This window comes from Zeus faber (assembly GCF_960531495.2).
Source record: "Zeus faber genome assembly, chromosome: 3".
In the NCBI taxonomy this organism is placed as follows: domain Eukaryota; kingdom Metazoa; phylum Chordata; class Actinopteri; order Zeiformes; family Zeidae; genus Zeus; species Zeus faber.
The window spans coordinates 11,024,469-11,048,865 of record NC_137190.1 but is presented as its reverse complement, the minus strand read 5'-3'; the positions used below and the strand labels follow the sequence as shown (position 1 = coordinate 11,048,865).

The window sequence follows — 24,397 nt, the reverse complement described above, 5'->3', positions numbered from 1 at the left end:
GACGGGAGATTTCCCGCCCACGCACGGTACGTGCTACCGGATGTTCCCGCTCGAAGTGAGTGATGGGAGTTACGGCTCTTCGGAGGGAACTGGGTGTCATGGCTCCCGTTCGTCTCTAAGAGCCGTTCAAAATGGAAGATATTCGTTCTTTTTGTTTGTGCGTGTTGCCAAATTACATCAACAACACGTGAAAATCAACGATACCCTGCCTAAGTACGTTTACTTTATTTTGTTAATATGCATTCATTTATTTATCTATTTTAATGAGAGTTTTTAAAAGTTTCGCAATTGAAAAATACTATTGAAACAAGTATTCAAGTGAGTTATTTTTGTGCAGAACATAGGCGGTATAAAACAGTATTTTGAAGTAGTATGATAAGGCAACCTAAACAAATTGCGGGGTATTTCTGTCTGTAAAACTTGCAAAAAAAAAAAAAAAAAAAAAAAAGACTGACTCCGTTCCCTTTGTTTCTTTCAGAGCAGCCGTTCAAAAGAACCGGGTCGTGAGCGACCCAACACTACTAGCAATGGGTAATTTATTAAAACAAAAAAATGAACGAATGAATGAATGAATGAATGAATGAATAAAAAATGGACGTGTATATAAATGAACAAATAAATAAATGAAATAACAATAAACAATAATAATAATAATAATAATAATAATAATAATAATACATTTAGCTGCATCGCCTTAGGTATGTTCCTCTTTTGTCGTTGAGTTTAAATGTCCCTCAAGAACGGTGTTTCAACAATTACAGTGCATTCCTGGATGCATGCAGTGCGGAGACAAAAGAAAGGAACGGTTCCGCCAAAGCTTCTCAGAACTTCCTGCAGTGTGAAAACGCCTTCTGTGACTGATTATAGTTTTCGGGGTTTTGTAGAACGCAACACGAGATACAGTTTTCTGAGTTTCCTTTAAACACAGGGTTGGTTCACGTCGTCTGTCTATGCGGGATGTCTGTAAACGCTGTGCAGTCCACAAGGCGCAAGTGGCTGGATGTGAATGAATCTGAGCGGCGAAGCGTGGACTTATACTGTATAACTTCAGATGACGATGTCACAAAGCGCCCCCTACTGAAACCAATCAAATCGTGCCAACGTTCTCTACTTCCTGTAACATTACAACAGTTTTTCATTCATTTCTGCTCCAAATGTACATATTATATACATATACTTGATACTGATCAAACTCGAATGACAAGATGTCCAAAAGGTCCCGGTTCTAACGTGGTCAACCATGTCTGTGAGTTCTGCGGTTGCCGTGTCTAGACACTTTTAGCCCGAAAAACGCCAAGGAGATTAAAAACACAGGTACTCCTCGCCTAACGACATACCTGTTAAACGACTGTTCAGACCTATGACCAGCTCTCTGATCAGTCTGTTTTGTACACTGCATACAATACCACCTTGTGCGTGCTGCGTGTGCTGCGTCTCAGCGTCAAGCATTTCATCGCGCATCACCCTTTATATACTATACGCTATATATACTATAAACACGTTATATACTATATATACTATATTCACTGTATACATCTCATCTCATCACTGTTCTCAGTCTCCTGCAGTCTGTCAGTATTCACTACACTAGCGTTGACAATGGCCACGCCCCCTTACCGTGAAATAACACGGGTCCTCGCTTGTCGACCAATTCGCTTAAAGACCTGGTCCTAGGAACAGAACTGGGTCGCTAAGTGAGGAGTACCTGTAATAAAAGAAGAGCCAAAACAAATACGTGTCATGGTAGCAATTTATTTAATTTATGTATTATATAAATTTATCTGTGGGGGACCACATACAATATTAAACACACATGTTATCAGATGCTGCTGTCCCAATTGACGGGTTACAATTAATACAATGAGATGCATTTACCATATCTCAACACAATAACACCATAAATGCACGTCACGTATAAGTAATTAATTCTATATATTTTTGTAGTAGTCTGCAGTGTATTCTGTAATAATATTATTTTTGTCAGTTGAAATTATGTGAAATTAGTTCTCGATGTTACATTTTATGATTTCACCAAAGCTTATGGCTGCATGTGACAAATAAAGAATTTTGAAATTTACATCTTTTATGACAGAGACAGCCAAAAGAAACTTGGAAATGTGTAAAATGTGTACATATGAAAACTATACATGCCTTACTATACAGGTCTTTGTGCCCAAAGCCTCAATTTGCATTACCCCATTTTTCTATTGTTTGTACTTTAAGCCAAACACAGCTGAATCAAAGTGGCAAACCCTGCAACTATAGCCTCTCCAAACAGCATGCATTAAAAGGAGAACGAGGTTGGCCGGTGGTTAAAGGTAAGTCATATTGAGTACGAGTGCACGTTTTCTTTTTCCAGATATGTATATATTTTTACATTACGTGTTATAGGAAAGGGCTTTGATCTATATGACCAAAGAGACTTTACGCCGTGTGAAATGATGAAAGGTTTTCATTCACACCTGTAGTGGGGGACGTCGCCGGAAACCACTCTCAAGACATACTGTAATAATAATTGCAACAGCTTATTTTTAAAAAAGTGATAGGAAAAACTGGTGCAAAGCAGTGGTTCCGAAACATTTGAAAACCCTTGGCCAATTTACAATGGAATGGCAGGGATCCCTCACACATATGGCAGGCGCAATGTAGCTGAATGTTATTCAATGTAGCTGAATGTTATTCTCCCTTGGAAGTCGCTTTGGATAAAAGCGTCTGCCAAATGACTAAATGTAAATGTAAATGTAAATGTATGACACACTTGTAAAAACAGCGCTTTCACCTGCCTCCTTTTAAATATGCGGTGGGGGAAAAAAACATGACACCTGCTCAAGTAAAGTGCCAATCCATGTCAGAGGTGGATGTACTTGATACTGCAGACAGCTGATTCTGTGATGGAGGAGATTGAAATCTTCACGTAATTCTCCACTTTCAATGTGGCTGATATTTTTGTTTTGATTGCAATCAATGCAAAAAAGAGTCTTTGCAGAGATTTTTAGGATTGGAGAAAAATGGAAGACAACTTTGCGGAACATCAGTAGAAATCTATATGGATGTGTGTGAAGGATCCCCATCAGGGGTCCTCGGACCCCCAGTTTGAGCACCACTGGCAGATGCTCAGAGAGCAGAGCAGAGAGTTTGTCACTCCAGATCAGAGCACCAAGTGGTGACGTCACAGGAGGAACACTATGACATCAAAAGTGTTGAAGATTCTGACCGATAGGGGGAGCAGCCAGATGTGCCCTTCTTGAAAAAAAAAAGAGTAAAAGTTGTGCTTAATTATGTTAGTCAGCTATGACTAATGAATTTATTTATAAAACATAAATTAATATTAACAATTGTTTGAAAACAATATCTATCTATCTATCTATCTATCTATCTATCTATCTATCTATCTATCTATCTATCTATCTATCTATCTATCTATCTATCTATCTATCTATCTATCTATCTATCTATCTATCTATCTATCTATCTCTCTATCTATCTCTCTATCTATCTATCTATCTATCTATAGAATCTCTCTCTCTCCCTCTCTCTCTCTTCACATCCGATAGAAAACAATCATATTTGCAGCAGTGCAATCACGTGAGTAGAGTTGAACCTGCTTGTTCAATGTATTTCAAATGTTAAAGGGTTTAATTCTAAATGCAAATTCAAAGAGCTTTATTGACATGGAAGTTACCAGAGGAATAAAGCATCTAAAATATAAAATAACTAAAAACAAACAATTAAGTAAAAATATACAATTAATTTATATATGAATGGTGAGTAATGCATAATAATAAATACTTATAAGTTATTATTATAAGCATTAGAAGTATATATAATATTGCTCTGATTCTCCTCCTCCTGCTTCTCATCTTCATATGGGCTCAATTTAAAAAAAGAAAATCTGAAATTGTGAAGAACTAGGACATACAATTAGATTTTCTTTTATTACTTTAAGGTTTTTTTTAATATAGTTTTGTCATTCTATTAATCACTCACAGTCTCATTATTTCATGATTTAATCCATTTTTTTGATACATAGGTAATGAGAGACTCCTGACATTTGGCCATTTCGTTGTACATGTTTGGTGCGCAATTTACGCACCGCCTCAGCGTCGGGTGACTTTGTTTCTCCCAAACGGAGCCCGCGGTCCCTGCTGCACGCCAGGGAACAGACAATAGGCTAAAAGGCTAGCCAACCTGTAGCCTCAACCCGGAGAGGCTGGGGGTTTTAAGAATGGGGAGGCAGACCGTGCCCCTTTAACCGAGGTGGGCCGAGCTTGTGTGCAGCTCCCGCTCCTATGGCAACCCACTAGATCGGCGTGATGAATATTCAGCACCAGCGCCAACATGCATGGCACTGTGGACCACGGGTGATGTCAGCGCTCCTCGGATCCCACCGTCTCATATGGGGATTGTGTCGCCGTGTTGGTTCCTGTCAGCCGCCAAAAAGCGGGTGAAAGGCGCATCATCTGCCCCTGGACCCCCCCCCCCCCCGGTCTCCCCATCACCACCACCGTCCGTCGGAGCGCCTCTCACATGTTGTTCTGGTAAAGGTGACTTTCCAGCAGTTTTTTTCCCACTCCCCCTCCCTCCTGCACTTTTGCGCACAATGGCACGGCACAGATGTGTGCATGGACAGCGCAGTGACCAGTCGGACCGCCCAGCCTCAGGTAGCCCCCAGTGAGGAACGCCGTCTCTCCATCTCCAGCGTGAGCCGCGGCCGTTCTTTGTCATGTTTGCGGTGCGCCGGTGTCTCTCACCGAGAGAGAGGGAGCCCGAGACCCGGTGATCGTCCTTTCAAAGCCCGCTTCGTTGGTTGTTTTTTCATGGCGTCTCAATGTCATAATGGACAGGTTGCACTCCTCCATGCGTAAAAGGCTCTACAGCTTGCCACAGCACATTGGACACAAAGCCTCCATCATGGGCGAAGGGGAAGACGGGGACAAGGACGCCAGGAGGAAGAGCATCAGGATGAAGCCCCTGCCATCTCCATCGCCGACCTCTGGAGGAAGCTGCAAAGGCATCGGCGAGACCGCGAGGACCGGGGAGTCGGTGATTATGGAGACGGACATTGGGAAGCCGTTGAAGACGAGCTCCAACGGGGACTGTCGGAGGTTCCGAGGCAGCCTCTCCTCCATCACCGGCCGGCATGTGCACGACTCGGACTCGGCGGAGGAGAGGAGGCTTATCGCTGAAGGGGACGTCAGCCCCAGCGAGGAAAGCCCCCCTGGAGCGATGGGTGGCGGGCCGGACCAAGTTGCGCAAGGGGCCAGCGGTGGCGGCGGCGGCGGCGGCGGCGGCGGCGGCGGTGGCGGTGGTGATGGTGGTGACGGCGGCGGCGCCCAAAACGAATCCCCGGACCAGCAACCCGGGTTCATAAAGTTGGATGGCATCGATCAAATTCTGCCGGACGACGAGAGATTATACCAGGCTGGGTTCATGCACAGGCAGTTTGGAGCGATGCTTCAGCCGGGGGTCAACAAGTTCTCCCTCAGGATGTTTGGGAGTGAAAAGGCGGTGGAAAGGGAACAGGAGCGGGTTAAATCCGCTGGATTTTGGATAATTCACCCATACAGTGATTTCAGGTAACACAAAACATGTCTTTCACATATTTAAATAATATACATTCATACATACATTCATTATCCTGCACAGGCCAAATGTATTTATTCATCTACCTATTCCTGTTTTTGCTCATTTCTCCACATATCTCACAAGTTCATGAAAACTGTCTATTCACGGTTTATATACATATACAACATTTTCAGCAGCCAGTTCATGCAAAAGAAACCCACACATTTAATTTGACAGCCCAACTCCCACAATGATCCCATTAAAGGCTACTCATGGTGAGTCTGTGGTGCATGCGTGCAGGGACCTGTCATATAGTATCAGCAGAAGGTTTTCTTCCTTTTTTTTTTACAAACTATCTCGTGCGAATGACGTCGGGAAGCATGCATCATTGACGGTTTCTTCGCAAAAAAAAAAAAAAAGAACTTTACTTATTGAATGCACGTGATTAGGGCCCAGGGTCCAGCATCCCTGGCCATGTAGATGTCATGATGCCTTTTGTGGAGCAGGGTCATTGCATGTTTCCTCCTCCAGACGTTTTGATTGGACGGAGATTCACACCGATTAACTGTGGGGACCGGCCTGCATATTGGGGTTCTGCAGCTTACGTTGTGAAAATAAAATTCGAAATAATATTTTCGACCACATTTTACCCCTCTCTCGGTCTCTCGGTCTCTTCGGTTACAGTCTGTATCCGAGGAACGGAGTCGTGCAAAGCCCACTGCCACGCTCACGTTCCTGCAGATTCCTTCCTATTGTTGTTATTAATTAAGATGTGCCCTTGAGTGTGTCATTGTCCTCGTGCATCTAAATCTTGGCCTCTGAGGTGGCTTTGAACCGCTCAGCATCTGTGTGGACGGTCAGGATGGTATAGGATGACACAATGTCCTCTGTGTACTAGGTATACTTTGAGACAGTACTCAGCATGACATGGTGTGAGTGAAATAACCCCAACACATCCAATAAGACTACGTGATTTCAGCCTCGTGAGATATAATCCTCATAGTCCTAATCAATGTACGTGTAGTTAAAATCAGATTATTAGTGTTTTGCTGTAATAACCACTGACTGCAGCATTTATTTTAGGTAATTGCAGAGACCCCATGCATACACCTGTTCAACAGTTTAGACGAAGCAGTGTGGATGCATAATCAAGCACTTTATAAAATAAGATAAGATATTGCTTTATTAATATAAATGTTATCTATAGTAAATGCAATGAAACTGCAAACACAATTACATCTTGTGTTGTGACAATATGTGAGTTATTTCCTTTTAAATGGAGAGGGGGGTTCTGGATTAATTTTCAGTCAAAGTCATTAGATTAGATTCTATTTAACTCGTGACAATGAAGTTGCTCCAAGCTTGTCTCTTAAATCGTGTAAATCCATTTGCTGTGCATCATGGAGGCGATGCAGGACTGATGGTGCTAGCCTGTTTCCCTGCCCCCACCGCCCCCCTGCCTACGACACTGACGGCCACAGTCTGTCTGGTGCAGTGACACACCATAGAAGATGAGACATACCAAGTGAATGTGGCTACACTTTAGTAAAAAAAAAACAACAACAACAAGGTTTTGAGTCGGGCTGGGCGATACGATGTCTAATCCTTAGATTGGAAAACATAAGTCGCATGTTGTCTTTGAGACTGGACTACAGTACATTCATGTATTTTTTCCAAACTTCATAGACTGTTTCATAGATGTTCTAATCAAGGCCTCTACCGGCTTAGTTGCAATATAACCATTTCTTATGTGTAAAATCTTATGAAAGTCATCATCCTCACCAATAGTCATCCCCAAAATATTGTCCCAAAATTGATATTGAGGTATTGCCTTGTTCTGAGCTTAGAGAGGTAGTTTTTGTCACCTGGCAGCCACGTTTCTGACGGATACACAAGAAAAACACAGAAAGATATTCACCTCTTTATCCAGTTTTGTAAGAGGGGCATCAATATTGTTTCCTCTCCATCGTGGGATTTTGTAAGTAGAATATTGTGTTCTGCAGCGATTGTTTAGTATTCTCTGGCCTTCTGCGGCACATTGAATGAGCTCCCAAGGAAGGTAATGTGACACATATTTTGTTTTATATGTGGGTGTAGTGCAGCAGACAGTATACATGTTGATAAATGTGATAAATTGGGGATAGAGGTTCAGGAAGAACATGGGAAACAGATGTTCAAACGTGGGGACGGGGATATCGGTATAACAAAGATAGCTTTTACCACTCGGAAGAACCGACTAATTCTTCATTGTAGCATCGCATTCCCACCGGGAATAATGTGAACGCCTGGGTATCACCTTGCACAATAGACTGTATTATCATGGACTGACCTTCCTTTCTGGTTAGCCATGGGTGGACCACAGTTGATCCAGTGCGTTATTGCCGACTCTTCTTTCCAGCCACAATTGCCACTATCTCCGAGTTCAATGTCACACAGTCTCATACGAGAGATAACTGCGCCCTGCTCTCTACATCAAAGTCACTTCTTTTGTCTGCGTGCTCTGCTTGGGCCCCTTTTATTTGGTGTAATGTAGTAGTAGCTCTTTGTTCTTCATGAGAAGTCGTATGGTTAAATTGCGGATTGCACCTAGGAAATCCCTGCTGTACTATAATACAACGATTTATTTGAATAGAGTTAAAAAGCATATTCAAAATGTTCAAAGTGCTATGGGGCAGCTTTTACATTGGAGCTACTAAAAATCCTGAATGATAAGAGCTTGGTGAATTGATTTTAATACCCTACTTTGAGTCATCATTTAAATGTAATTATTACAATGAGATGTGTTAAGCACTTTGCTAAGGTCTATACTCAGTCAGAAAGCAGCAAACATTAGAACATACCGTTTTCTCTTTGCTCCCTCGTTAAAACAAATAAAGTACCATGAGGAGTTGCTCTGGTGCCTATAGATAGGCTACTGTCCTGGAATCAAGTCCTTACCAGAAGTTCCCTTGGAGCATAACTCCTACCAACTTCATGTTACCACAGCCTGTTATTGCTGACTGCACTGTGATTGCTTTAAGGTGGAACAGGATATCATGTAAAGAATGTTATGTACTTATAGGGGAACTCTCTGGCTTCTTTTCTTTCTATTTAGTCTTCAAATCAAACCCCCACTGTGTGAAAATGCCCCAAATCTGATTCCAACCTTCACAAGCTGAGCATTTAGTGTTTTGAAATGAGACATTGTTGGATGTGTAACAAGTTAGGAGCGTCTCATCACAGCGGGAAGCATACGCAACATGCCAGTAGGTTCCTCGCCGTGCCAGCATTTCACGGAAGCATCAGGTGGTTCCACGGAGAGGAAAGAATAGACAGAAGACAGAGAGACGGCTGTGCGGTGCTCGCAAATACGGAGATCTCACTAGAGGGCTTGAAAAACCTCACCGGGTTTTTGAAGCACTCGAGAGGCGGCGTCGTGGCACAGGAGGTGGAGCGGGTCGTCCAGTAATCAGAGGGTTCCTGGTTCGATCGCTGGCTCCTCCTTGGCAGTGTGCCAAAGTGTCCTTGAGCAGGACATCGAACCCCTAACTGTTCTGGACGAGCGGGAGTGCGCCTTGCACGGTTGCCGTCATCGATGTGTGAATGGGTGAATGTGAGGCACATATTTTAAAGCGCTTTGAGTGGCCGCAAGATTAAAAAAAGCACTTTATAAGTTGCAGTCCATTCCGTACCATGCTGACCTGAGACCCGAGCTGTGAAAGACTGGGTTTAGTCTCATCAGCCTATACCTTGATAATTAGCCTCAATTTACATTTTGTTGAAGCAGGTATATGTCACGAACCAGGTAGCGAGGTGTTAGAAAGAGTAAATGAACCACAATGATGAGTATCTTGGCCTCAATGACACTTGTGACCTACCCATCTGAAGTGGAGGGGGGAGTGCAGGCATTTCTATTTATCACAATAACCATCCTTGAACCGTTTTAATGAACTATAAGAGCCGCTTGCTTGTTGTTAAAGCACTCAACTTTGGTAATTATTTAATGATGCAACTTCACAATTAAAGAGTAATGAAACACTCTGGTTTTCTGTCTGTCCCATCCCAGCATGCAAGCAAAAAAAAAAATTAAAAAATGCAACTTGGGGAGAGTTTGCAGACTCTGCATAGAGACACACTAGATGCCTCGACAAGGGAAACTTGTGCACATTTTCTGACAGCGCGATGAAATGTTGAAAAAAAAACCCTCATGTATCCACATGGGGACAGTTCTGACGGATGCATGCATTCACCCATCCATCCATCCATTAATTCATTCTCGTAAACTATTTACTATTTTTAAGGTTTTCAGGTTTAATCCTTCCAAAATTCCTTAATATAACCCTAGTCGACCAATCATTTTTGATTCAATTTAATTTCTGTTTTCATCCAAACTTCAGGGAACGGCATACATTTTTGGGTCATATATGAGACTAGTCACAACATCAACTTATGTGATTTAATAAAATAAATCTTTCGAAGAATTATTTTTTTCTGGTGCAGCATGAGCTTATCTCTGTGCCGTATTTGGAGGAAAGAAATGTAGAAATTATGATGGATAATAATTCTTTCTGTTGACATTCTGCGTTTAAAAACTTGTTTAGTTGATCAGTGCTTATTTTGTATTAGTTTTAAATTGTGGTCATATCTGACCTCGGTTGGTCATTACAATATGAGCCGAATGTACCTGGCAAAATAAAAGCGATTTTGATTCTGATTCTGATGTGTTTGTTGCCCTTTTAAGACCAGGGTAAATACTTTTCTTATATTGGAGGCATACAAACATGTCGGAACCAAAAAGTGATTTAGCGTTTCACTAGTCTTCAAATCTACAATTGATCTTAAGTCACAGATGAATGATGTCGTACTCATCCATGAAACGAAAAGTCTGTCTCTCATATTGCACTGTGTAGTTTGTACTTTACTACCACTCAAAGAACATGAGAAAAAAATAAACACACAATCACATGGATGGGACGAACAGCTCAAAGCACTCAGACATGAATATCAACAATGCGGGTGCGCACACACACGTACACACACGCAAGCACGCACACAAGCACGCACGCACACACACACACCGCTTACAGACACATGGTTTATAGATCAACATCATACTGCTTTTGCACAAGTATAACAGCGATTTCAAAGACTATTTTACAGTCATTATAAGAGTGAGATGAGGGAAATTACCATAATGTTATTAAGTTGTGTCCTTTACATTTAATTTAATTGAGGCAATGACAACTCCTGCATTTAGACAGCCTCCGAAGAGAACCATGGCGAGTGAAGTGAAGTGGCCTGATTTAGAATCTGTAGAAACAGGATCTGGATGCCTGAAATGAGAGTCAATAAGGCGATGGGCTCGTTCGTAAAAGTGTCTCTGCGGCCCACAACGTTTCTTTTTTTTTTTTTTTTTCCCCCATCCTCTTTAATTTCCATGTCTGCATCAAAGCATTGGGATGATGAGAACAAATTAAAGTGTCACTAGGAGTCACACAGTCATCAGTGTTCGGCAATTCAAGTATATATCCCCTTGTCAAGTATTGTGTAATGGCAAGAACCAAAGGAAGAGGGAGGAGCAATATCTTCCAAGGGAAAAGAAGGATTAAAGATGTCATCATAATCCAATCTACAACCTCATTTCCACATCCAAAGCTGAACAGCCTCTTCATTTCTGAACATGCATATATAAAACTCGCATGAATATAGGGTTAGGGTTAGTAGTAACCTGCAGTCTTTTTTGATTACCATTGGTACTATTATCCTTATTGTTGTTATTAGTATTACTGTCAGTATTGTCCTAATACCATTAATACTATTACTATCACTACAATACTGCTACAATACCATATAAAGACATACATTTTATGCAAATATTATGTCATACCAGAATATTATTATGCCGTACATATTGCCATATTGTTACAAGATAGATAGATAGATAGATAGATAGATAGACAAACAGACAGACAGACAGACAGATAGATAGCTAGATAGATAGATAGATAGATAGATAGATAGATAGATAGATAGATAGATAGATAGATAGATGGATAGATAATGCACTCCATTATATGTGCACATATATTTTTATTTCATTCTTATTTTTGATCTCTTTTTTGACTTGGATTGTTCCGTCAAACTTCTGCTACTGTAACACAGTGTGTGTGTGTGTGTGTGTGTGTGTGTGTGTGTGTGTGTGTCTGTGTGTGTGTGTGTGTGTGTGTGTGTCTGTGTGTGTGTCTTTGTGTGTGTGCGTGCATGTGTGCGTGCGTGTGTGTGTGTGTGTGTGTAATCTGTGATATTGCACAGGGATATTTAATTATCTTAGTAATTCAGTTCCCAAAGACACATCTGTTGGACAGTCTAGCATTTCCCACCAGATGCAGAGGAGTAAAATCTATTTTTCTCTGTTTTACCAAAAAGCGCAAAGAGAATGAGCACTTTATCTCCAAGCAGCTCTGTCAACACCATCAGGAGAGGTCAGTTGTCCTGCAGCTCCCATAAATCAATCCCCATTCAACAGTCAGACAAATCCCCCACCATCTCTGCAAGTTTACACCCGTCTTTAATGCTACCTGCATTACCAGCGATGCCTCCCAAAAGACACTCACCTTGGCAGTGAGAAAACATTGAATCGTCTCAAAATGTCGCACAATGTTTTCGCAGAGGAATACATTATAGAAAAGTGGAGCAGATTTGTCGACACAGCGCAAAATGTGATTCAAGGCAAAGGTCATATTTGGGGGAGCGCATACATTTTGAGGACTGAATATTTTTAATGCTTTTATGTACGTAGCTGTAAACCTGACTCGCTTCATGACCACGATGTTGTAGTCACAGAGTCCAAAACATTTTTTTTTAAATATAAATTGTTGCTTTATATGACGTTAGTCATAATATTGTTGTGGATGTACCCTTCATATATCTTCACATTATACAATGTAATAAAGCAGTTTTTTGCATTTAAACCATTTGGAACATAAGTTGTATTTTTTATCACCTGACCCTACCCTCTATAAGTAAGGTAATACAAAGTAATAAATGTGTATTAATTACTACATGCTTATTGGCACTTAATCAAGCCTTGCAAACATGAATATCCTTTACATTGTAAATGGTTTAATCTCCATTCATTGAAATATCGAACTGCTAGAAGCTACTGTGAGTTACCCTCATGATCCAAGCAATTAGTCCAAGTAATTGTGTGTGTGTGTGTGTGTGTGTGTGTGTGTGTGTGTGTGTGTGTGTGTGTGTGTGTGTGTGTGTGTGTGTGTGCGTTTGCGTTTGCGAGAGTGCCGTATCAGATTAAATAGCAGGGTTTTCCATTTCAGGTCAGGATGATTGCAGTTGATTCGAGGGTTAAATCGATGTTTTGATATTGACTTGTTTGGTCTGGTGGGACCTCCTTGTCACTGGTGAATTTATAGAAAAATAAATAACAGCCCCAGAGCGGCTGCTGGCCTGTACAGTAACGGTGGTTCCCAGGTGAGATGCGGTGGCCACGTTCACAGCTTGATTCAGAATACATCGACATCGACAGCGCCATCCTTGTCTATTCAAACGCGCATTACTGTCAGTGCTTTCGTCCAGGTTGAATTGTTTTTAAAATGTCTTCATCTGTAAAAGGTGCATGAAGTGTTTGTCATGTACACTTAATTTTTGTAAATGTAGGCTTGAAGAGAAGTGCATATTTTTCTGAGAAGAGCGGGATACGAGATTGTTGGCCTCTATATTGGCAATTTGATGTTTTGGGGGTGACTATTGGTGCTTTCATAAGGAAGTAAAAGTAACACACGAGAAATATTTGGGAAACATGTGGATATTATGACCAAGCAGGTCAAGATCAAAACAGCTAGAACAGTCTATGAAGTTCAGAAAAAATTGCATTTATTGAGTGTAATGCAGCTTTAAAGGCAACATTTAACCGTATAGAAGAAGAAGAATCATTCATTGGTCTCAGGTGCTAATGCACCTAACATGGAGAAAGACACATGCAGGCAGTGGTGACTCCAAACACACACACAGGTAACAGAGAAATTTGGCTTCTGCGTATTCCCCCATCCCAGCTGTCCTTCCTCCAGGGGGCAGCAGGCAGCCCTCACTTCTTTGGCACCCAGGGACCAATTCCAGGTGGTGTATCCATGTCGTGGTGAGGGACAGGACAAGAAGTGTTCTGCGTGTTTTTCATCGGTGTGTTTTTATTTATGTTGGAGGAGACCCATAGGAGCACAGGGAGATCATGCAAACTCCACACTGAAAGGCCCCTAATCGGGGGATATCCCTCCAGAGCGGGAAAACGAACCCTGGACTTTCTTGCTGTGAGGCAGCAGTGCAAGCACTGCATCACCGTGCCACTTATATCGGATATCGATATTGTATCGATATATCGCCCTGCCCTACATGGCACCAGTCTTTTTTATTAAATAAGTTGACCATTTGCCTCCTAGGGGGGGAACCACCGGGATTAGAGGTGGCTCTGGCTGCGTCTGAAAGCGGGGTAATCGAAATAGGCTGTGATGTCCATCCATGAATATTAGTATCCAAGAGATTATTTAAACACAATTTATCTAATGGAGGGAGCTGCGGGTGGGTGGAGGGTGAAGGGTGGTGCTGGGGCTGTGTCTGTCATCGTGGCAGAGTGATTGAAATGTACAGCGTCCCCTTGTGTGGGAAACCTCAACGTGTGACCATATTTTGTGTTCCAATCTTCAATGGCAATTAATATTTTTTCTGCAATAGGTAGACATATACTATTACTACCTTTATTTTATACAGCTATTATAGTGCTGTCAGTACTAACATTGCCACTATAAAATAAACAAAAAAAAAGAACATTAAATTAATAATCGCATTTATTTGCATGATAATTAATCATCAAGTAAAATATTGTGATCGTTACTGCCCTACTTAACAAATATTTTTCCTGTAACCTCCTATCCCCACTGCCCAACATAATACATTATCTTATTCGGTCGCTCATATGGCAGTATAATAGCAGTATAACATTATTATTGTGCTGTGAGTAGAGTTGATTGATTTGAGGTCATATACATATAAAAGGAGATACTGTGGCCACGCCTCCCTGCCGGTATTTCTTATGCATTTTCATTACTTGACGAATGCTGTTGTGTTTCCTTACCAGTCCACTGTGCCCACCCCTTTTCACATCCAGAATTGAGGAAAACAAAAAGACCCCGGCTGTTTCCCTGTCGGATTTTAAATCTCATTGTGTTGTACTTCAGTCCTTGTTTAATCAGGCTTTTGGCTTGTAATCAGTTTTCGGATGAAGCGGCGTTTTTTTTTTTTTTTTTGTCATCACAGGTGTAATCTACCAATAATACCTCCGCGGGCGTTCTTCATGCAAATTATGCCCCGTTGTTAATTCTGACATGCCGGAGCACTGGCCCGGCTGTAATCATGGCACTCAAATCCCTCTCAGGTAATAACAGACTTTATTCAAAAATAATATCGACCGATGCAATGGTTTTGTATACATTGCAGTATTTAAAACACAAAAGGGAAAGGGGTTAGATCGCTGACTTACAGTAGCGTGTTGGACATTGCAGCCAGCGGTGCATCTGGAGCCGTGATTCATTAGAACGATCGGCTCAAAACTCGATCTTGACATCGGCGTCGCTTGATTAAAAAGCTCTGCTACGCCCGATAGTGTTGTTTCTTCCATAGCGCGCTCAAACACCCGATTCACGGACAGACCTGCGTATGACACGTGCATGGCTTGATCAGATTTTTCTTTGACTTTAGTTAATTTTAATACCAACCAATGTTCAGGAAAACCAAACCTCTCAGGTGTTACGCAGAGAACCCTTTCTAGTCTGGTTTGGTCTTAACCGAGGGAGAAATCACACTCCAGATAAATAAAACGCTCAGGCCCTGTCCACACCTCGACCAATTTTTTAATGAAAACGCATTTTTCCTCTGTTTAAAAAAAAAAATAAAAATCTCCATCCACACGAGAACTCGGAATCAATTTTAAACGCTCACATAAGCGTTCCAGGCCAGTAGGGGCCGATAATATCTCATAAAAATTTACGTCACATGCCACGGAAGACCATTAGGGGCATGCAGCGTGTTGAGCTTCTTCATAATGTTCATACACAACACTGCATGGGCGCCATTCCTAAATTTGGAGACACTTTTACATTTTTACATACACCGCGGACATCACAGTGGTTGGCGGCCGTCACTCAAATGTGAAAAGTTGAGGTCCTTTTACCTGTCCTGCACACGAAAGCTGAGTTTTGAGGCGTTTTCCAAAACCTTAGTTACCAGTGACCTAAAACGCCATATCCATTTGGATGGGAGTCAAAAAAAATACTACGTCTTCAAAGTGATCTGTATACGTGTGCCTTCAGGTGAGGTTCAGTAACCTTGTGATGACCTTGCTAAGTGCACCAGGACACCCACTGCCCCTTCCTCCATCGTACACGCCTCCTGTTGGGTGAATACGCACTGAGACTCCTCAACCCTACCTGTGGTCATACTCACCTCCAAAATGGAGATGAAAATTTGATTTGCTTGATTTATTTTTTGTCTTCTCAAGTGGGAAAGAAAAGGAAAAATCCACAAATTGACATGGGTGTAATGTTTTTATTTCTTATTTTTGTGGAATAAATCTGCATGGATTTGTTTTGGTAGCACATTTTAATTGACACAGTTAAACAACAATTTGCACACGGGTTGGAAACGCAGCATTGTTTTCAGTGCGTGGCAATGCAAGAAACCAAGGTGTGATATTCCAAGAGCGTGAGAGGAGTCACAGTGTGGGGAAACAGCCTGATTTATCATCGGGTTTTACCAAACCATTGAGTGAACCTGCCTCAGCGTCATCAAAATCACCGTGTCAAGCTTATTTATTTCAATGGAACTTACCATATTACGCAGTGGAAGGCGTTGCAGAACTCTTTCAGATATTTATTCTGCAGTCATAGACCGGAGGACTAATTTTGTTTGCATTAGTGTATTGTACAATTTTTTTTCCCCCCGATTTGGCGATTTCTGCCGGTTTCCAGATCAGTACTTTCATTTATTTTTTAACCAAAGTGCATTGTTGACATATACTCAGTAAGGATGCGGAAAAAAAATAATGTTTCTCATTAATTAAATTTGAGTGTAATGCCAACATTGAACCATCGGTTATCATTGTTTGCTCAGTATTATTCGCTAAGCTTGTATGTCCGCATGCATGCAATTTTCTGAGAAGAACTATTTTTTTTTAGAAAATGTTCATTTCACCATATAGAGCCATTATTTATAGACTTCTAAAACACTCGGCAGACAGCAGGGCTCCCACTCTCACAGAGCACCAGCATCCAACGTGCGGCATGAAAGAGGCCGGTGTTTGGGGCCGATTCACGGGGAGCGCTTCCCCCGGATCAATGTGTGGAGCCTCACGCTGGGCGTCTGGAAGTCTCAGACAAATGGCTCGATTGTGAGACATGCAGCAGAGAGAGAGAGAGAGAGAAAGAGAGACAGAGACAGAGAGAGAGGGAAAGAGAGAGAGAGAGAGAGAGAGACACAGAGAGAGAGAGAGAGAGAGAGAGAGAGGGGGAGGCTGTTCCCTCTCCTCCACTTTGAGGGAACTCCCTCGTTGAACGCTGCCATCAGCCAAGACACCAGCATTTCATCCAGGAGACACGGAGGTAAATTGACTCGCTGAGTTTTAATGCCGGATAGCACGGCAGCAGAGGCGGACGCCGCGCGTGAATCAAAAGGCCCCGCCCCGTGTCACGGAGAAATGATAGAACTCACCAAATGCACAAGATAAATCCTGCCCGATTTGGTTTTACAGTCAGATAAGCTCTCACTTTGCTAACTCACGCGGACCAGCGGGGGGCGGGGGGAGAAAACCCAGATCAACTCTGCATGTCCTCCCTGATTTGATTTGATTTCATGCTTAAAATGTCTTCTTAGTGACGATTTTCCATCAACGCCGGCCTTTAAGCAGCATTAATTTGGGTTTTATTTCCCCCCCTACCCACCCAGCAATGTCCATTTCTGGCAAGAAAAACGCATTAGTTTTGGGTTTTTTTGTTTTTTTTTCTTCCAGTCGCACAGATCAGAGGTACAGTACACAGAGAGAAACTGTGATACACCCTTTTATGTCTTTATCTCCCTGCATTGAATCTTGATGGATTCGCCTAATGCTCTCTCTCTCTCTCTCTCTCTCTCTCTCTCCCACTCTCTCTCTCTCTCTCTCTCTCTCTCCCACTCTCTCTCTCTCTCTCTCTCGTCACGTTCCTTTCTTCGACGTTTCCTTCACTGTCCTTTGCCGCCCGCCACCTCGCCCTCGATCCCTTTCTCTCTCTCTCTGTTAACCCCCCCTCCACGCGTGTGTTTGTTTTTTTTTCGGTCCTCGCATCCTGAATGCCCCCCCGACCTCCCGATCGGCATTTTGAAAGTGATAGAAACAGGCTTTCGTGCCGCCTGGTCCATTTGTTGATTATACGGTCGGCCCGGGAAGATATTATAGACGAGGCATTATCTTTGCACTTCATTTGCTCGGAGAGGAGAGAAGCCCCCCCCCCCCCCCCCCGCCGCCGCCCGTCTCTCTCCCTATCTCTCCCGCCGTCCATTGGGGTGTGTTGTGAGGGAGTGTTTGCGGTCGGGGAAGGTGGGGCGGGGACGGTGGGTCTGGCCAGGGACGGCGTGGTCCCTGGCCAGTGTTTCGGCGGCTGGCTGACAGGGGACCTCTCGCCACGGCATCAAAGACACCCTGAGGGAGATAACAAGGCCTCACCATAAAACAGAGACGCAATTAGTGCCGGAGTGACGGTCCAGAAAGCCCCCGCTTCGGTGACTGATGTATGCTTGCGTAATAAGCGCCGCTTGATGGAGACCAGCTTAAGAAAATATATTGAAAAAAAGCCGCTCGCCTCGTCCAGTGTTTGTTTTTTTTTTGGTTTTCTGTCCCGGTAAACCTCTGCACCGTTGGTGGAAAGTAAAAAAATATGAGTACTTAGTGGCTATACTTAGGTACATTTTTAATGGACAGAAGAGTCAGCTGAGTGACATAATGTTATCTAAATGTATTCCGTTTCTGAGACTTTGGATTTTTACGGCACTAAATTTCAAAGCAAATATCCATATACTTTTTACTCTTTTACATGGCTAACACGGTTACTTTACTTAAGTTACTTTTGGAAAAAAATGATGTTTATTTTACTATTTTCTAATATTTTCATGTATATACTTGTATGTATCAAAAGCAACTGGATCCACCAATTTGTTCGAATCGAAGATTCATCTTTATAAATAACTATGACACCACGTCTACTCTTTTATGTAAATTAAGAAATATTCAGGACCTGCACGAGCACTCATCTGCAGAAATAAAAGCTTAATTAGCACTTTATGAAATATTATAGGCTCTGTTATATCAGGGCACTGGGTGTGACAAGTACTTTCACGTACTTAAGTACATTTAACAGCAGGTAGGCATTTACTGAAGTAGACATGCCAATTTAGTGCTTTCCCTTTCACCAGAGTAGTACTGCGTGGAGCTATTAGTACTCTGAGCTCGTCTCCCAGAACTGTTTTATTTGGAGTTGCAGTTGCTGACTGCACTGGGACACTTGTCGAGTCTTTTATTCCCCCTGAGCCGTCGGCGTGCGGGCTGCGCTCTGCGAGGCCGCCAAGGACCCCGCACGGTGGTGGAGAAAAGGACGGGGACACGGCCTCCCGAAGCAACCCCCGCCGAAATCCCGCCGATATGGCAGGGAGACCAGGCGGCCGCAAAGTGCTTTTTTTTTCATTTTTAGATATTTTAATATTTAGTCAGAGTGCCTAAATGGACACTTTAAGGATAATCTAACGTCAGAGCGGGTTTAGGGTGGAGCTGATCCGATGAGGAGCCGGCCTCTACGTCCTGGAAGTGTCGCACTCAGTGTAGAGTTTGAGTGTTGATACGCGCGCATTCCTTATGATTATTCACAATGACTGTGTGATTATTTACCAATCAATATCTTTTCAGTATACCTTTCAAATTTAAACATTTGTAACTCCAAAATAGCAAATGAATACATTGTCCTTTACAGACTAAACTGTCATGCACTTCCTTAAAATACTAATTCCTTGAAAAAATTTGGGGTTCTATTTGATGGTATGTGTATTCAACAATCTAATAAACAGTATAGTACTGAGCATTGTTAATCAGTGCTGGACATAGATCACCAATGCTTAATACTCTGTGTGTTTTTAAGCTTGTTGAAAACACGTACTATTAAATAGAAAAATGAAAAGGTGATGCACAAAATATTTAAGGTAGAGGGCAAACGACCACAACTCATCCATCAATGACACCGTTTGGTAAAAATGGAGCGGGTTTCGCCATCGTCTTGTGCGAAGCTGCTTTTTTCGGTGTGACATTGCCCTCTGCATCGTCATTGGTAATAACGGCGGGGATTTGGGGGTTGAGCGGCGGCTCATATAGGTAGCGGGCCCTGCGCATCACCATAGCGGAGTTCTTTCAGCGGCGTTAGGTGAGGCAGATTCTTTCCAGTAGATTTATTTTTCCCTCCTTTCCACCCCCTCCTCGCTTTGTAGGTATTTAGTAAATCCATCTGTTTTCTCTCCGCCTAAGGTTGGGGGAGATTTGTCTTTTCTCTCTGATGAAATCTTCTTATCCTAGGTCTGATAAAACAGCGTGGCTCACCTAAATATAGCCACCTGCAACTGCGCAGCCCCAGTGCCGGTGATGTGCTCGCGGTGTGCCTGCCGGCGGCGCTTAGCAAAGACAGCGCCGTCACGACAGTTCATTGGAGTGGATGACAACAAGAATAAAATTAACCCTTTTTTACCGAAATGGTTTTCCTTTTTTTTTTCTTTTTTTTTTTCCCCGCCAGACATTTTTATCTTTACCATGTTTACCGGCTGCCTTGTTAAAGATCAGCGGCAAGTGGCAAGATGTTGTTAAAGACAGTTTTAAATGTTTTTTTCTTTTTTACACAAGCAGTATTATCGTCGCAGTCGGAGTTTCGACGCTCAGCGCGACAGTCTTTATCTTCCGCCGCCACTCCCTGTTGATTTGGATTTCTGGGAAAGTGATGTTTGCATCATTTTTACTCATTCACTGCCATGTCAAAAGGGCCCGAGGCTGAATGGATTCCCCCATCTGCACAGAGCAAAACATAGGTGCGCACACACGCACGCACGCACACGTACACACACACACACACACACACTCACACACACACACACACACACACCTTCACATGTTCACACGAACAAGTACGCAATTCATTTTAATGTTTTACGCAAACTTACACACACATGTACCCGTAAATACTCTACATGCCCGGGGGATGTAAAAACACATGCATGTTTAAATGCACGCAGAATGAAAATATTCACGACCGTAGTGGCTTTCCGTTTGTGTGTGTGCGTGTCTGCGTTTTTTTTCTTCTACTTTTTATGGAAAGATCCTGGCAAATGGAATTGCACAAGTCGCAAAGACACTGATGCTGCCAGTGTTTAACGCAACGTGTGCCAGAATTCTTAATCAGACGGTGAATCTGTGCTCGGGCGAAGAACCACTCAGAACAAATGCAAACCTTCTGAGACAAAACAAGCATACACACACACACACACACACACACACAGGCACAAGAAGCAGATCAATTATTCAAGCGAGCAAGGACTTTTTTTTTCATGTGTTTCACGCGTCGTCATTGCTGGTTGCTCTGTGGGGGGACGGGTCTGGTCCGTGTTCTTTCCCTTGTTCCCGTTCGGTCAGGGCGGGGCACGATGCCCAGTGGTGCCTGACACTCGCACCAGAGGTAAACCCCAACGCCAGCGTGGCGGGCCAAGAGGTAGAGACTGCTTCACATGAGGGGAAATTGCCAAACGGGCTCGGTAGCCAGTCCCGCATCGGGTCGGGAACCATGCATGTGCCATATGGGTCGGGTAAACGTTGGGGGATGGCGGGTCAGTCTTTAATATGTCTTGATATCCGTTTTGACGATCGACAATAAAAGAAAATGTAAATAGCGCAATTTCAAGAGTTAATTGATGAGGGGAGCATAAAATTATCCTGACAATAACAATAAATGGCTACATAAAAAAAACACGCAAATTTTTGTGTTCATTCATTTAATAATGATATTTTTTAAGAGCTGAATACATTTAAATATAAAAATACAGAAACCTGTCAATGATTTGTAATGGTTCAGGTCTGATTTATTGGGTCAGTTGTGGTACCTCTCTTTGTTTTGAATATGGGTGCGGTTCAGGTTAGGAATTCAATTTGGAATTCATCCTTCACATGGACACACACATGGTAATCCTCAATTAAATACTCCCCGAAAACCATTTAAGTTGCCCCAGTTTGGTTCTCTCTCCAGGCAGCGCTGGTAATGGAGGTCCTGAGGGTCCGGGGCGGAGCGGCGTGGCTCGCTCTCGACCCTCAGGTGTCTGGGCCTCGGGGTGAGGAGTAAGAAAGAGGCATCCCATGTCGACAGATGCACTCTGAAGGTGTGAACATGTGAGCGGCGTCTCCCAAGAGCGGCCGGGGCGGCAGCGGGAAGGCAAATGTCAGAACGTCCAAAATAGGTACAGTAGGCAGTACTGTCAGTGCCACAACGCCCGGAGCAATTCCAGAGTAAGCAATTCTCCCGCAGCCGTCCCTTGCTCATGGGACTCATTTTTCAGACGGAACCTTCAACCGTTCCCCAACCCCCAAAACAGCCAGTCAGCCTTGTTGGTTCGAGCCGCTGTTTTCAAATCGACGCACAACCATCCGCCTTGAAAAAAACACATTCAAAAAGGAGCACACACAAACACACTAACCCATTAAGTCACATTTCATTGCGTATCATAGTTCTGAAGCTACAGTGTATTCCATTTTGTAATTTATTATTTTACCTGCGCAATACCTAAATTCTGATATAAATAAAGCCAAGGCAAAGTTTGCAATGAATAAATAAAGAAATAAATCTTACATCAAAATTAGCAATTTGTTTGGTAAAATAAACATTTATTTCATATTGTTAACCCACCTGATGTCCCCGGGAACCGGTGGGATACAGCCACAGCTTTTTACCACAAAAACATTGCTTTTTCTTATGATAAATACAAGCAGGATACCCATCTAGATCCACTATTTGGAGAGCAAACAAATATGAGATCTTCACTCATGTGTTTACAGTGTTTGCCCTGGCAGAGCGCACATCTCCTGGCTGTATTTATAGAACAATGTTCTTCTATGTCAGGGTCCCAATGCATAATAAAACACAGTAAATGGATCCCTGCTATGTTTAGGTGGGCTGACCTCCATCAGCAGGGAACCGCAAGAGGGAAGAGGAGAAATGTACAAATATGAGCATTCGTAGACACACACACACACACACACACACACACACACACACACACACACACACACACACACACACACACACACACACACAGTAAAATAAACACGAGGATTCATACTGTCTATTTTACGAATGATATATACTGGATATATTGTTTGTCGCATATCTTGTTGTTGTTTGTCGTAACTCTTCGTCCGAGCCCTGGCTATCCGATGCGACCACGATGCGGCGGCGCGTGGGCTTATTTCCTGTCTCCGTGGCAGCGCAAGATGCATCAGGTCACTCAAAGCAATCTTTCTATCTTGATGAGACTATGCGTTAGGGCTGTGATGATAATCGCATTAACACAATAGCGCGGCGATCACCACCACGTCATCATCACAATTTATATTGCGGCAGTTTCGCCTACCACACGCCACCCAGGTGGCGTTTTCAGGGACCTCCGGCACAGAGACAGAGAGGACAGGATTGTAGACACACCAGTTTATAAAAGAAGGCTAGTTGGAATAAGCCCAGGAGCAGATGGACATGTGTCATGACAAGGGGTCCTCTCCTGAGTGAGTGTGGGGATGGGGGTTTTACCTGTTGCTCGTTAGACCAACCAACGAGCAACAGGTATGCAGCAACTCTGATCCTGGACCCCAATTACCTAGACCCAGGTCAGGTGTGGCTGCTCAAACCACACAACCCCCACACCACAAATATATATATATTTTTTGCATAAAATTTTGCTGGTGAAAGATACAGAAGGATATGAAATATAAACACAATAATCACTGTTTAGTTATCATCATTGACTGTCTTCCATCCTATATTCAATGCTCAATGCACGTCACTGGGAGGGACAGTCGATAAAACATATTGTTGTTTTTTTGTGTGTATCCTATTATCATGAATTATTTTTAAGGCTGTATCTGACTCAGAATGTTGTCATTCGAATCACATTCGGCTGTTCAATGCAAACGGAGCACACGGTTCAATGCGCAGTGCGCACGGAGGGACTACTGCGTGCGCCACTCCCGTTCCTCCAAATAAAACAACTAAAAACAGTGTTTTTAGTTGTTTTCTTTTGAGGCAGTATTAATCCATTCACTTGGGGGGCACGACTCTCTGCGATCGGGGCGCACGTAGTGCCGTGTTCGTGTCTCGGACGATTCACTCATATAAAAATATATGTATTATTATTCCCCTTATATAATTCCTCATTGAAATGTTGTCACTGTGCCTTTTTGTGAGCTTCTATCGCTTTAATGCTGTTATTGAAATGCACACTCACTGACAAAAAAAAAGAAAAGGAACGTGCCGCGCGTCGGTTAACCGCACTACTTCGGTTATACGTTGCTTTTCACCAGGGTAAAAATAATATTCATACCATCACGGCCCTACTATGCATTCCATTCGATATTTGCAAATAAGCGTTGTACTGTTTGTACATTTTGCCATTCCCGTTTGTATTGTTCTGAACAATGGGTGCTTGCTCATACAGGCAGCAGCAGAACATCCACTGTGCTCTTATAATTTCC

General features: G+C 42.8%; 1 protein-coding gene across 1 annotated transcript in view; it reads left to right on the top strand.

The window, feature by feature from the left end:
* Positions 1-4,836: 4,836 nt before the first annotated feature.
* hcn4 (hyperpolarization activated cyclic nucleotide-gated potassium channel 4) overlaps positions 4,837-24,397 on the top strand; it is a gene marked incomplete at both ends in the record, with an annotated part of 75,250 nt that continues 55,689 nt past the window's right edge. Inside the window, one exon of the mRNA XM_079998035.1 lies at positions 4,837-5,576. Coding sequence (XP_079854161.1) covers positions 4,837-5,576 — 740 coding nt within the window. The remainder of the gene's footprint in view (positions 5,577-24,397) is intronic.